General features: G+C 35.6%; 1 protein-coding gene across 7 annotated transcripts in view; it reads left to right on the forward strand.

Annotated features, from left to right (window-relative positions):
- The window catches only part of ST7L (suppression of tumorigenicity 7 like), a 116,211-nt gene that overhangs the window by 4,018 nt on the left and 96,201 nt on the right, over positions 1–15,992 (forward strand). For 5 of the 7 annotated variants that reach the window (XM_035017755.1, XM_035017751.1, XM_035017753.1 and 2 more), the window contains exons 3-6: positions 1,699–1,861; positions 3,719–3,773; positions 7,647–7,762; positions 14,273–14,351. In XM_035017755.1, coding sequence (XP_034873646.1) covers positions 1,699–1,861; positions 3,719–3,773; positions 7,647–7,762; positions 14,273–14,351 — 413 coding nt within the window. Of the gene's footprint in view, positions 1–1,698; positions 1,862–3,718; positions 3,774–7,646; positions 7,763–14,272; positions 14,352–15,992 lie in introns of those variants that run through there. The other 2 variants (XM_035017757.1, XM_035017756.1) reach the window with 2 other exon arrangements.

The raw sequence follows: 15,992 nt of genomic DNA on the forward strand, positions 1-15,992 counted from the left end.
TCTTAATTTCCTCATTTATAAGGGCGGAAAAGCTTACATATACATTATAGATGTATAAAACATAACATGTATAATATATAAAACAGTTCTTAACATTTGTTCTTCTTTTTTAAACCAGAGTTTTAAATTTACAAAAATTAAGAAATTCATACTGTAATAGCATCATATGGTGATGGTACACTTGTGGTGAGCAAAGCATAATGTGTAGAGAAGTCAGATCACTATATTATACACCTGAAACTAATGTAACATTGTGGATCAACTATACTCAAATAAAAAAACTTTTTTAAGTAAATGAATTAGGCTCAGTAAGAGATTAACAACAGTAGCTAATAATAAAATAGAGTGGTTATAACAATATACAATAAGAAAATTAGGAAATTCAAGTAACATTTTAAAGGTTAAACTGTGTCATGACCCTTATAATATTGATGAGTTTTTATTAGCAAAGGTTATTATGTTTATAATTTCTTTTACCCCCTGAAATACTGAAGCTATCTATGCTGTTTGTGTTACTTCCATCTGAAGGGGTAGGAGCTAGCGTGCTTGGGAGCTTGAAGAATAACAATGAAGCCAGTTGTTTAGCTAATTATTACAAGTGAAAAGATTACTCTGAAAGGAAAATGCAAGATCCATTGGGAGTGCATATAATACTCTTTTCTGTTCTGTGGAATCAGGGAAAGTTCCCTGAGGACCTGTCATTTAAGCTGAAACCTGAAAGAGCCAGGTAAAGGTAGTTGAGAATGCTAGAGTGTCCAAATATGAAACATTCTTCTAATTCAACACAGAGAGCTTTTTTTTTTTTTTTTTTTTTTTTTTTAAGTAATCTCTAGCCCAACATGGGGCTTGAACTTACAACCTGGAGATAAAGAGTTGCATGCTCTGCTGACTGAGCCAGCCAGGCGCTCCCACAGAGCTTCTTTTGATTCCTCTTTTTATAACAGTGATAGATCTTGAAAACATAAAAGAGTGAATATCCTGATTTTTAAATGGTTCAATAGGAGAATCAGCCTCTTATCCTACATTAATTATACTGCCAAATACTGGAGTAGTACTTCATTGTTCAAAAGGCATTTACAATTCTTGTTAACCATATTTAATAGATAGGACATTGAGGCTCTGAGAGGCTAGAGGTTAAGTGACTTACCCAGAGCACACAGGTGGACTGGGAGTCAAATGTGGGCTTTCTAGCCCTAGTCTTAATCCACCATGCTAGTTATTTCAAAATTGTTTTTCTTTTAATTATGCTACAGATGGAGTAAAATGACAATGTAACGTAACAGAGTTAGATTATTTACAGATTAAATGCTTCTTGCTGGTTTGTTTGTTTGTTTTAAGTAATCTCTACACCCAACATGGAGCTCAAACTCACAACCCAGAGACCCAAGAGTCACATGCCCTACCGACTGAGCCAGCTAGGCACCCTTGTTTCTTGTTGTTTTTTTTAATATTTCATTTACAGATATATTTCTTCTAGTTTTGCCTCAGCTTGTCTAAATTTCATAACAAAGCTATAAAAAGGGTATTTTATTTTTGCCTGGCTATTGGGGAATCTTATGTTTGGCTTATTTTTGGGGAGGAGAGGACATTTAAAATTAAATTAAATGGGAACATCGTGAAAGAATGTTTTAATTTGAGCTCATATGTCTGCTGATCAGTTCTATTTTAAGTCAAGGATTTTTTGTTTGTTTGTCATAGATATTTGAATGGTGGTACTTCCATAAGCACGGCACATCTTTTATTGAACAAGTATCTGTGAGCCATTTGCGACCACTGATGGGAGGAACAGAAAGCAGCATTTCAGAGCCAGGTTCTCCTTCTAGCAACAGAGAAAGTGAAACCAGCAGACAGAATTTGTCAGGTGACTATTTATGTAAAAAGTTTTCAGAGCTGTATAGTTAAGATTGTGTTTGTCTCTGGGAGAGAGAAAACTCATAACAGAGAGAAGTTTGTCTTTCATGTAAATATAGGTAATCTGCAGCTGATACGGAGAGCAATGATCATCAGAGACCCAGTCTCCCATTTTGTTAGCCTGCCATCTCTAAGTGAAGTTTTTCCTTGTGGTCCAAGACAGTTGCTCTCGTTTATGCTATCATACCCACATTCTAATCAGCAGGAAGGAGACTAGGCCAGTAGAAGGCCACCCTTTCCCCCTACTCAATCCCATAGCAGCCAAGGATACTTCTCGGAGTGTTACATACTATTTCAGCTTACTTCCTACTGGTCAGGCCTCTGCCAAATGGCCACAAGTAGCTATAAGGGAAGCTAGAAATTGTAACCATTTTCTTAGCATACATATGCTCAGCTAGTAATTAGGAGATCTTCTTAGATAAAGGAGAGAACAGAGACAATTAGCCGTTTCTGCGAGCATAGCAAAGTTAGGAAAAATACTTTTTCTTCTCAATATATTTACAAAGTCATCAAAATCTTAGTTATTCATGTATAAATAATCCATTGTCATACTTTAATTGTAGGCTATTCCTCTATATGAATCCAGTAATACAAAGTAAATATTATTAATGATATTCAATTAGGAAAGTAAAAATTTGAAGGCCAGATAGAAATGATATTTTTGGATTATTGTCCCTTTAATTTTATATCAGTAAAATTCATACAGTGATAATACAAATGACCTAATTCCATAGAGTGCCATAAAGTCTCATTTGTTCAGTAAACCTAACTACTAGAGTTGTATTAGTTTAGTAGAAAAATACTGCCACTTTTTAGATGTGGTCAGGGAAAGTCTCTGAGAGAGTGCCATTTAAGCTGAGCCCTGAAGCATGAATGGTATTGACCAGGAATAGTAGGGATGGGATTGGCAACCATTTAAGAGTACAGGAAGGAATAATGGTATTTTTCTTTCCCCTTTTCTTTTCTCCTCTTTCATAAAATAATTACAGAACTCCTAAGAATGAGACATATTAAGATGAATATGACATAGATCTGTCCGCAAGAAGCTGAGTCCAGTATGTAAATAATTATGACAATAATGCATTATGTAATCTTATTCCATGTTGTGAGATTGAGTATATCATTGCATACAGAGAGCGAAGACACTCCCTACCCTGCACTCTAGCCCAGCTATACTGTGCGGCTTTTATGATCCTTCCTCTCCTTAGAATGTTCTTAATCTGGCAACCTTCTACTCATCTTTTACCATGATTCAATGTCAGTTCAAATGTTACCTCCTTTCTAAAGCCTTTTCTAATTTCCCCAGAGAAAAATTAATCACTTTCTTTTTTTCTTCTCTTGGAACAAAAGTATCTCTACTATAGCACTTATCACACAGTTTAGATGGTAGTTTACGTGACTGACTCTCATGTGACATTTCATTCATTTAAACAAGTCAATTCCAAATGCTGTGTTAGGCTCCAAGAATACAAAAATGAACAAAGTTGTAAAAGCTCGTATTCTAAAGGGAGAAACTGAAAACCAAATGGATAATCACATTGTAATATGTTAAGTGAAGTGCTATAATTGAATTATGAACTAAATGCTATAGAGATAAAAATAGGAGAATGACTAGATTTAATTGTATGCTGCGTGACAGCAGGGGTGGTCCGGGCCTTATTCATCTTTGTGCAGTCTGGCCAGCACTGTGCATAGCATACAGTGACTATACAATGAATGTTGTATAGTATTTTTCTATACTGCAGTTGATTTAACTGCAGTTGATTAAGCTAATTCATTTCCCTTTTTCCTCCCCTTTGTTTTTTAGAATGCAAGGTATGGAGAAACCCTCTAAATCTTTTCCGAGGAGCAGAATATAGGAGGTATTACATTTTGCTTTCAGTATAATTATAGCATTAGTTTGAGAGTAGAAGTATTACGGAAACATTTGTTTTTATAAACACATCACAGCTCTTCTAGTTGGAGACACTGATGTATAATAAGGGAAAATGATTAGCCCAAGCTTTAATTGGCAGCATCTTCACTGTATTTACTTCAATAATCATGAGAAACATTGCTTCAAACCATATGTTTGTGATAATAGTAAGTATACATTTGGCTCCTGGTTTTGGCAAAAAGCCTTTTCAGAGAATTCATGAGATTAAGAAAAGAAGTACAAATGTCAACATATGGTTTTACATATATGCTCAATTCCAAAATTTGAGGACTCACTAGAAAATATCAATTTGAACGTTGAATATGAACTTCATTTGTGCAACAGTACAGGGTATAGTATTTTTTTTTTTTTTTTGAAAGAGAGAGCACACGCGCATGTGTGGGGAGGAGCAGAGGCAGAGGGAAGAGAGACTCTCAAGCGAACTCCCCCAACATGGGGCTTAATCTCATGACCCGAGCTGAAATCAAGAGTTGGTCGCTCAACCAACTGAGCCACCCAGGCGCCCCTTGTATTTTATATTTCTATTTGCTATCCACACTACTGTGTCCATTTCTCTTCTGGTTTTAACTCTAGATGAGAAAACAGCTTTTGACACTTAAACCCAAAGATACCTTGTTTTAATAAGAATTGTGTTTTACCTGGAGGTAGACTGGGGCATGTTATTTAATTCATTGAACAAGAAACATTAGGTGTCTACTATGTATGGCCACTGTGCAAAATGATGGGGATACAGAGTGACTGAGCAATAATCCCTGTGCTTAAAGACTTGATAGTGTAGGATAGTAGTATCCTGGGAAGGGAAAGCTAGGTTTTTATGAGTGATGCCTTTAGTCTTTTTTTTTTTTTTTTAAGATTTTTTATTTATTTATCTGTCAGAGAGACAGCGAGAGAGGAAACACAAGCAGGAGGAGTGGGAGAGGGAGAAGCAGGCTTCCCGCTGAGCAGGGAGCCCAATGCGGGGCTCGATCCCATGACCCTGGGATCATGACCTGAGCCGAAGGCAGACGCTTAACGACTGAGCCACCCAGGCACCCCGCCTTTAGTCTTTATTAAGGGATTCTGCAAGAAACAAGTCCTTGAACTTCTCAGTCCATTTGTTGAAATAAAAAGATTTTAGGCTATTTCTTTTTTTTTTTTTTTAAAGATTTATTTATTTGAGAGAGAGAATGACATAGAGACAGAGAGAGCATGAGAGGGGGGAGCGTCAGAGGAAGAAGCAGACTCCCCGCCGAGCAGGGAGCCTGATGCGGGACTCGATCCAGGGACTCCAGGATCATGACCTGAGCCGAAGGCAGTCGCTTAACTGACTGAGCCACTCAGGCACCCTATTTCTTATTGTTTTACAGTGTTCACAAAGATATAAAAAAGTAAATTTCCTATCTTGTTATCAGGAACACTTATACTTCTTTTTGAATGATTAGTTTCTCTTAATGTAAAAGTCTCAATTGCATTAATAATCATTGTGTGGTTTTAGAAAGCTTAAAGTCCTATTGTAGTCAGCGTTTAGTAAGTGTGCAGAACTCTGATATGTATTTCATATGTTAGATTCATTCCTGGCTCCACTGTATGTTCAAATTTTTGCTTTTACTGAGTCTTTTTTATTTGCTTCTAATTAAGGTCATTAATATTGTACATTATATATTTTTAACTCCTTTAAATCATTTTGGGAATAATGTAGATCGTTAGTAAGTAGTCTTTTTACAAGTTTAGAATATGTAGCAAAACTTTGCTAGTTGAACAAGGATCTACTTTTTTTTTTTTTTTTAAGATTTATTTATTTGACAGCGAGAGAGGGAACACAGCAGGGGGAGCAGGAGAGGGAGAAGCAGGCTTCCCGCTGAGCAGGAAGCCCAATGCGGGGCTCGATCCCAGGACCCTGGGACCATGACTTGAGCTGAAGGCAGATGTGTAACGACTGAGCCACCCAGGCGCCCCTACTTTTTTTTTTCTTTACGATAATTTCTCACAAAATAGCTTAAAAACTTTAAATAGCAATGCAACTTGGACTATTACTTAAAATCTTTTATCATGTACATTTAAATAATACTTATAATGTGCTTTTAAAATACCTTTTTTTGGATTTTAAAATGTATGTATAGTCACTGTAGAAAATTGGAAAAATGAAGAGATGTATCAAAAGGAAAGTAAAAAAAAAAAAAGTAAAAATCACCTTTTCCTACCACTAAGTGAAAACTGCTATTAGTATTTCCATCCAGTCTCTCTTCTGTATGCATATATAGAAACAAAACTTGGGCATCGTTATGTGTATATAATTTTACATCCTTTTTTTCTAACACAGTGTATGAATTTTCCACAGAATTTCTTTATATATGAATTGCTTTTTTTTTTTTTTTTTTTTTAAGAGGGGGAAGCAGAGGGGCAAAGGGAGAGGGAGAGAGAGAATCTTAAGCGGATGCTCCACTGGGTGTGGAGCCTGACAAGGGACTTTTTCCCAGGACCCTGAAATCATGACCTGAGCTGAAATCAAGAGTCAGACGCTTAAAGCCGACTGAGCCACCCAAGTGCCCCTTCGTACATGAATTTCTTCAAAAACATGGTTTTTAATGATTGTACTCTATTCTGTTGTATGGAGGTACCTTACCTTACCTATTGCTCCCCTATCTGGGATTATGTTTCACAGTCAACATTTACACTAGAGGGGTATCTTTATATATAAATATTTAGCATATGATATTAAACATCTGTGATTATTTCCTTAGGGCTGATTTGTAGCACTAAGATTCTGGAATTAAAGGGTTGAACAGTTTTTCCTCTCTCCCTGTTACTATTTTCTTTTTTTATTTATGGAGATTTTCAAAAATTAAAAAGTAGAGAGAATAGCATAGTAGAATTCCACACACCCATCCCCTAGCTAGATGTGAATATTTTTAAGACTCCTAATAGATATTACCTAATTGATTTTTGGAAAGAGAAATGTAAATGCCAATTTACACTTATACCAGCAGTATGTGTGAGTCCATATTCCACCTCATCCTCAGCAACATATATTTGCCATTTGACAGATGAAAAGTAAAAATTTGTTAATTTAATTCACTCTGTTAATTACTGAGATTGGACCTTTAAAAATGTATTTATTAGCCAGTTTTTTTTTTTTTAAGATTTTATTTATTTATTTGGCAGAGAGAGAGATAGCGAGAGCAGGAACACAAGCAAGGGGGAGTGGGAGAGGGAGAAGCAGGCTTCCTGCTGAGCAGGGAGCCCAGTGTGGGGCTCGATCCCAGGACCCTGGGATCATGACCAGAGCTGAAGGCAGACACTTAACGACTGAGCCACCCAGGCGCCCCTATTAGCCAGTTTGTTAACTTGCTATTAATTGTTGTGGGTTTCAGGGGCTATGAAAGTTTAAATTTCTAATTTAGTAAAATCTGGAAAAAGTTTCTATTTGCTTTCTGCTTTGAAAGCCCTTTACCATTTTGACATCTAGTAAAAGGCCACCTATGTTTTCTTCTAGCTTCTTTGTAGTTTTACTTTTAATAATTCTAATTCACTGAGAATTTAAGTATATTTAATAAGGTATGTATCTAAGTCAAATTGTTTTATCCCCTCATCTAATTTAGAAGCACTAATAATCTGGCCTTTTCCCTTTTGATTTTTGATGTTTTATTGTCATACTCTAAGTAGTTTGTATTGTTATCTCTTGTTTTTCTGATAATAAGCTTTTAAAACATCCTGAAATAGAAGTTGTAGCAGTATATTTTTGCATTTTAAATAGTGTCTGTTGTAGTAGGTAAAGGTTCTCTCATGTTCAATTTACATATTTTCTTGTGTTTTGGTAAAGATACACTTGGGTGACTGGTAAAGAGCCACTTACATACTATGACATGAATTTGTCAGCTCAGGACCATCAGACGTTTTTCACCTGTGACACAGACTTTTTACGTCCTTCAGACACAGGTATGTGTCATATCTGTTCATGGGGTAAACAGTGGTGATGAAAATTATTTTAAAAAGTCTTTAGAGTTACTTATTATAATATACAAAGTTATTTGGCTTGAGGTTGTTTTGCATTATGGATAAGAGACCCAGATAAAATTGAAACTAAGTATGAATGTAAACTAGGTTGTTACACTACCTACCCTTATAAAGAATTTAAAGTATTTTATAAAAATGTAAAATTACTTCTTTTATTACTTAAAAAACCTTTCAGATCAAATACAGCAACTGTTCATGCAGAGAACAGTATACCCAGTTTGGTCTGGGGAATTAACATGTGCAATTATACATAAGAGTAAGGCAAAGTGTAAACCCAGGCATGGCATGTAGATTAAAATGGAGTATACTTTATCTCAGTCATAAATTAGAGGTGCATGGAAAGTGGTGGAAGATCATAGAAATGTCTGTGTTTAGGTCTAAATCTTCTCTATGGAAGATAGTATTGAGACTCTTAAATACATGGTTAAAGACAGAGAGATCTTTATCACTATTCTTTTACTTTGAATGCCCTCTCCTTTCGTATCTATCCTCCCACTTTTATGCTTCCTGCTTTTATCCTTCAAGATCCAAATTAAAAGTCACATTCTCTAGGAACCCTTCTCTGGGAACTCCAGAGTTAAACACTTTCTTCTCTGCAGTTCTACAGTACTTAGTCCAAGCCTCACTGAAACCATTCTAGTTAATTTATTCAACCACAAACATTTACTTGTTAATTTTATCATGTTGTTTTATTTTATTTTTTTATTATGTTATGTTAATCACCATACATTACATCATTAGTTTTTTTTTTTTAAGATTTTATTTATTTATTTGACAGAGACACAGGGAGAGAGGGAACACAAGCAGAGGGAATGGGAGAGGGAGAAGCAGGCTTCCCGCTGAGCAGGGAGCCCGATGTGGGGCTCCATCTCAGGACCCTGGGATCATGACCTGAGCCGAAGGCAGACACTTAACAACTGAGCCACCCAGGCGCCCCACGTCATTAGTTTTTGATGTAGTGTTCCATGATTCATTGTTTGCGTATAACACCCAGTGCTCCATTCATGTTGTTTTAATGTTTATCTTCCCTAATAGAGTGGGAAACTTTGGAAAGCAGGGACTATATTCTCATCATCTTTGAATCTTTATCATCTAGCACATTGTCTGGCATACTGTAAATATTAATATTTATTCTTTGATGAAAGTATCGATGAATGACCTTGGTGTCACAGATGTCTTAAGCAGTTTCACTAATAATAGCTAACACTTGTATAGCACTTATTATGCACCAAGCACTGTTCCAAGCAATTTATATAAATGTACTGATTTAATATTCCCAATCATTTTATGAGATAGGTACTTTTATCAGCCTCAGAAATAAAGGAATGGAAAAAAGGAAGGAAAGAAAGAAGGCAGGCAGGCAGGAAAAGGAAAATCAAGTAATATGCCAAGTAATCTAGGTAATAAATGATAAAGCTGGATTTCAAGTTCAGGTCTGACTCTTAACCGCTATACTACTACTGCTTCTACTCACCATAGTGAAAGGCAAAAGAAAATCACCACTAGGGGTCTGAAAAATAGCCAGTTTTCCAGCATTGAAGTGAATTCTTTGTGATCTATATCTGTTGGACTAAATATACTAAGGGTGGATGATAGCAGGAAATCCAAGGATCTTTGGAATGGTTACATAAATGGGTTTAATTGCAAATAGAAAAAGGAATTGCTTTATTTTTACATGCTTAATGTTTATATTAATGGCAAAAGTGTTGGGTTGGGGAAATAACAGAAATAGAAATTAGTATGTCATGTTAACTTTAAGAACTAAAGTTGACTCTAAAAGTAACTCTAGAAATTAAGGCTTTTCCTCCTTGTCACAAGCGGAATTGCAGACATTGGCGGGCTTTTCAAGTAGCAACCATGGCTATCCACTAAAGCTGTGCTCTTAAAACATTTTTGTTCACTTATCTCCTAAAGGATTTTGAAAAACTATGTATCCTTTCAAACATTTTTAACTTGATATCGTAAGATTAAATAATTGCAAAGAATATGATTTTTAGCATATTAAAGACAGTTGAAAATAAAACTAGAATACCCTATATTTGAATGTATCTCAAGAAATCTAATGACTTGATACCCACCATTATCCATTGAAAAAGACATTGATGAATACTCTTTAGCAGTAGTAAATTTTATGTAAGTCCTTTTGCTTCTTGAACTCACCCATTTCATACGTCTATATTATTTTATTATAATTATTATATACTTGAGAGTCTTATCACATATGCTTTTCCACAGTAAAATTTTTTGTGTAAGTTTTTAAAAATTTTAATTTCCTTTTATCATAAGGTTCTAAATGGTATCATGTACTTTAGTTATATATATATATATTTTAAAGATTTTATTTATTTATTTATTTATTTATTAGAGAGCGAGCGAGAGAGAAACAGCATGAGAGAGGAGAGGGTCAGAGGGAGAAGCAGGCTCCCCGCTGAGCCGGGAGCCCGATGTGGGACTCGATCCCAGGACCCTGGGATCATGACCTGAGCCAAAGGCAGTCACTTAACCACTGAGCCACCTAGGCGCCCTACTTTAGTTATATTTTTGTCAAATCCTTGGAGCTACATATTTGGTATTTTCAGCTTTAGAAAATGTTCTCCATATAACCTTGTTGGCCGGGTGAGTTCTCATTGTCAATTCTATCAACCAAATCAGACCGACTTTCTGAAAGAAAAGTCTGACTTCATTTTAAGTCAAATAAACATGTTAACATGCATCTCTGTGACAACCATTTCTCTTCAGAATTTAGATTCTAAGAAAGAGATAATTCTTGGAGCTTTGCCTAGAGCCTATCACTTGGCCAAAATAAGATTCCACCGCCTTTATTATCCTTTTTTTTTTTTTAAAGATTTTATTTATTTATTTGACAGAGAGAGAGAACAAGTAGGCAGATAGGCAGGCAGAGGGAGAGGGAGAAGCAGGCTCCCCACTGAGCAGGGAGCCGGATGCAGGGTTTGATCCCAGGACCCTGGGATCATGACCTGAGCTGAAGGCAGCTGCTTAACCAGCTGAGCCATCCAGGTGCCCCTATTATCCTTTACTAGTGCCCCCTTTGCCTTGCTGTGAGGGGACCTTCCCTTAGTAGCAACACATTCTTTGACAGTAAGGGGCTAGGGGTGCTGATAAGTGGAACTGATGAAAATTGTTATCACTCCCTCCCCTACAACATACTTGCATTCAGAGTATCCAGGGGCTAGAATACTCTTATTTCTAAAGCCAAGCTTCACTGTTAAGTAAAAGCAATTCCTGTTGTAGGTGCCTTGACAAAAAAATGGCTTTCCCAAAACCCAAACTTTGAATTGTCCTTTGGGCACTTGGAGATTTTTATACTTTAGGGATTGCACCTTAGAAAGATTCAGGAGGGGCGAGAAGTAAGAGTTTTTTCTGTAAAGTAGAAGAAGGGAATATATCTTTTGGGGAGTGGGGAAGCAGATATTGGGTAGGAAAGGGAAACCAGCATGATGCATAGATCAATCAGAGGAACATTCTTCAAGTAGATCAGTTCTAGGAAAGAGTCATATAATGTTGAGACTTTATAAATTGGTTTTCTTAAAACCACACATGCTGTTTTGGTCCTTGCAACGTTTCGTGTACTTCTAGAGGTATGCATAATCCCATGTAAATACCGAGCTCAAGGACAGACTCCATCTGTGAATTGATCCATTTTGATCTTTTCAGACACTCACATAAAGGTAATGATTTATATCTGTAGTTTTATATTAAAAAATGTATACATATGTGTGATATTACAAATTTCTCTTGATGAATTGTCATCAGTTACTAAGTTAGTAGATTCTCTTCTCATCTTATTCATTTATTTATTTAAGGCAGAAAACAAACATATCTTCAGGACCAGCCAGCAGTATTCTTTTTTCGTTGTTTTTTTTTTTTTTAAGATTTTATTTTTAAGTAATCTTTACACCCAACGTGGCGCTCAAACTTACAACCCTGAGATCAAGAGTTTCATGCTCTACCAACTGAGCCATACAGGTGCCCCTGGTCAGCAGTGTTTTTGGAATAATTTGTTTTCATGGTATTTTCTCTTCAACACTTAAGAATCAGGAGATTTAACATTTGAACCCAGATTTACGCTTTTTAGAAGTTGGAAAATATGGCAAAACTGGACCTGTAAGTCCACCTTGTAATAATCAATTAGACCCAAGCTGTGACTCTCTCCTTTAGACAGTGCACATGCTTTTAGTTTACACATCTATGTTTTCTGCTTGGTCTTTGTAGGCATCTACATTTACAACCTCTGATCTTGGGATTGACTATTCTCTTTTCTGCTTGATAGCATATTGGAATATTATTTAACTTAAAAAAATAGATAAATTTGATTGAATTGCTGATTGCTTGTGTTGTTTTTTAAGAATATCAAGAGCTCTTAAAGAGGACAGTTGAGCAGCTCTTTCTACCCATGGGTCCTGTCCCTGTGCTTTAATAAAACCACCTTTTTGCATTAAAAAAAAAAAAAAAGAGGACAGTTAAATACTAAATCAGCATTTTCCTTTTAATTATTCCTAAGCCTTGTTTTAGAAAGAAATACAAATTTTTCTTCTTGTACTTTTTTTTTTTTTTAAGATTTTATTTATTTGCGAGAGAGAGAATGAGAAACAGAGAGCAGGAGAGGGAGGAGGGTCAGAGGGAGAAGCAGACTCCCTGCCCAGCAGGGAGCCTGACGTGGGACTCGATCCCAGGACTCCAGGATCATGACCTGAGCCGAAGGCAGTCGCTTAACCAACTGAGCCACCCAGGAGCCCTCTTCTTGTACTTTATTTCCCGTTTCCCCTTTGACTTGGAACTGAATAAGTTGTGAGGATTAATCTTGAAAGTCTGGATAGAGCAGTTGAAAACTTAAGAATATGAATAAGAAAAAATGCTTAAAGGTGGATCAGATGACCTTAGTAAAAAAGAAAGAAGTGTAAAGAAGATGAGATCGTTTCCATGTATTAAATTAGCAAAGATTGATACTACTCAGTGTTGCTAAGTAGGGAAACAGTTTCTCTGTTTCTATCCTCCACTCTCCTCCACTGCCTGGAAGAATGTAAATTAATACAATCTTATTGAGAAGAGTTTGGGAGTTTATATCCAAAATCTTTTAAAAGATGCATACATTTTAATCAACCATTCCACTTCCAGAAAGGAAATATTGGGTCAGGCATGCAAAGGTAGATGTTGAAAGATGGTTATTACAACATTTCTATAATTAGTGAAAAATTGGGTGTAACTTAATAATTTAAAAGAATTATTTCAATAAATTTTGACATATACTTAATAGACTAGAAGACCAAATAGCCATTTAAAATGTTGATTAAGATTTCAGTATCCAAATTTGACTTGTAAGTTAAATCATGTAAGTTAAAGAAGAAAGCTCCATCATTAAAACTGGCAAGTCTAATATTATTCTTTATTTTTATGTAATATTTTAAAGTTTCAGCAAAACCCTATTCTTTACCTGGTTATTATCAGATGGGTGCTGACTTGCATCAATTTGTCAAGTTCAGGAAGCATTAGCTGTCAGACAGCTGGTGACATGTTCGATATGAGAAATGTATTTTTGTCACACAAGTGGAATATATTGTCTTCTTCTCTAAGCCAAGACTAATATTTTGTTTCCAAAGGAAAACTCAAACATTTTCCACATTATTCTTTCTGGACAGTTGTAGGTTTTGTTCCAAAAGCAACATTCATAGATTCTCTGTTTTTCTTATCAAACTTGAAATAGGCCAGATAGTTTCATGAATCTACTTTGTTTATTTGTTTGTTTAATTTTTAACAAACTTATTGTTTAGTATGAAATTTTATTTAGTATTTATTAGTATTAAATTTTCATTTTGGTATAGTAAATGGTAGCAAAACTAATATTATTATTTTAGAGAGATCTTAATTCAGGCTTTTGTTGAATCTTGGTAGAGACATTTTCCATAAATGTACTAAATTCTAAATTAATTGCTTTTTCCACCTTTTTGTACAAAATGCAAATTCAGACATTCTTCCCGGATTGAATCATTGATTAGACAAAGACTTTGTTTTTAAGTGTTTTGTATATTTTTAACAGTTCCATAGGCCCTTTTCAAAGTGATAAAAGAACTAGAATATTTCATATTGATTATAATGTGATGTCACATAATTTTAATATGCATTTAGAAATATAAATGTTCATGTATAGTAATGGTGTAATTAACTGGAGTAAATACCTTATATATTGCACTCAAATCAGAGAAAGAATATATTTTTCTTATGTGTGATGCTTCCAAATTTAATTTAAATTTCTCATAAGATTAAGGTGAACTGACACCCCAATTTCTAGTTTCTTATGTTTAAGAACATGTTATTTAAATCTTTGTTTACTCTCCTAGCTCATTCTTCACACATTTTGCATAAGATTATTTATGTTTACCATCTCATCTACTTTTTGAAATATTTTTCCTACAGTTATGCAGAAGGCATGGAGGGAAAGAAATCCTCCAGCTCGAATCAAAGCAGCCTATCAAGCTTTAGAATTAAACAATGAGTAAGTTTGAAATATATGGAAAGTAAGTTTGTTTTGAAGGAAACTCAGGCAAATGATTTCATGTTCTTATGTCTCTTCCTAAGACACTTGGAGTCATTAGCAATCCCCTTTCTTTTTTTCTATACTAGAGACAAATTTTGCAGTGTTCATAGACATCTGTACTTTGCTTCTGAAATTACAAACTTATCAGTGCTTTTGAATAGAAATTATCCTAGAGATACTTTTTTAAATGGAGAATGTTGATCTAATTGGTGATAATTCTTGATAGTTAAAGAGTACTAAAATACTTCTGCCACCTTTTTAAATTTTGTTTTTCATTTAAATCATTCATTTAAAGCATTCATTCAGTCCTGAGAACTTTAGTTGCTAATGGGATTGGAGGCATGCAAAGAGGATTCAAAATAAGGAAAATGTAGCATTTATTTTTTATAACTCTTTGTATCGATTCTATATTTTGAAAAGGCAAATGTAAAATTATAAGTTAACCTAATATTTAAGTGAAACAGATCAATAAGTATTAATCTGATACTAAATAAATGCCAAGAGTAAAATATGGCCCCAGTTGGGGTTAATCAAGGAATGCTTCCTGAATGATGTGAATTTAGCATTGTCCCCTGTATCCCTCAACAACCCCGCCCCCCAAAATATGCCCCCCAAGGTGGAGCAAAAATCACAGTGTAGGGAACTCAAAAGCAGTGAATCAACTTTACTGAAACTCTGGAAACTAATCAAAAGTTTAAAGCATCCTAGAGAATGCTTAATCAATTAAAAAAACAGCCAAATTTCTGTAAGTGAGCTTTATGATGTTTTGACTTACACTGGCTCCATCCCCCACTCCCTTGCTTAGTGGCAGCTTTGAAGACAAAAGTCAGCATTCTGGGTATAGGTTCCTACTACCAGAGGAAGTGGAATGGATCTTATTGTTAAAGAATTGCGCTTGTTTATTTTGACCTGTCTGGTTGGCTCTCTGAAGGACCAGCTCAAAGGTCTTGCCTTTATTTGGGTTAATTCAGAGCTCTCCCAGTGCAGACACAGCTACACTGGGGGGACATTTGTTGAAAACATTTAAAGGCAAATGCATTAGTCCCTGCTGCCCTGGGGCAAGTGATAACAGCTGGGGCAAACAATAGACAAACCAGAAAGCTTGAGAGGAAAGGCTGGGGAATGAGATACTTTGGAAAATAAAGGCTTTGAAAAACTCTGACATATTCCTGGGAATCTCAGATGTCCCACACATGCCCAGGTTTGGGCACATGCTTAGAAATGACTTAAGACCCTAAGCTCTGTCTAAATTTCAGGTTCTGCACAAACAGAAAGTAAAGGCTAAGGCAGAGTTGTAAACTGCCTGACTGAATGTTGAAGGTGTGCCCCAACACACACACAGAACCAATCTGCAGACTTGGGTTTTTTTGTTTTGTTTTTGGTTCCAGGTGTTTAAGGCAATCTCTATCAAATCACTGGCTGATGAATAAGCTAAAGGAGCAGAGGCTTCACTGGTCATATATGATAATGACTACAACTTCAGATTAGTTCAGCGAAGTCATTAAACAAATAACTACAACAAACAACAACAACAAGCCATAGGGAAGAGGGGGAAATCTGATTGCTAGAGTTGCTAGATTATAATCTTCAAAATGTGCA

This window comes from Mirounga leonina, unplaced genomic scaffold, assembly GCF_011800145.1.
Source record: "Mirounga leonina isolate KUSES-001 unplaced genomic scaffold, KU_Mleo_1.0 Mir_173, whole genome shotgun sequence".
Classification (NCBI taxonomy): domain Eukaryota; kingdom Metazoa; phylum Chordata; class Mammalia; order Carnivora; family Phocidae; genus Mirounga; species Mirounga leonina.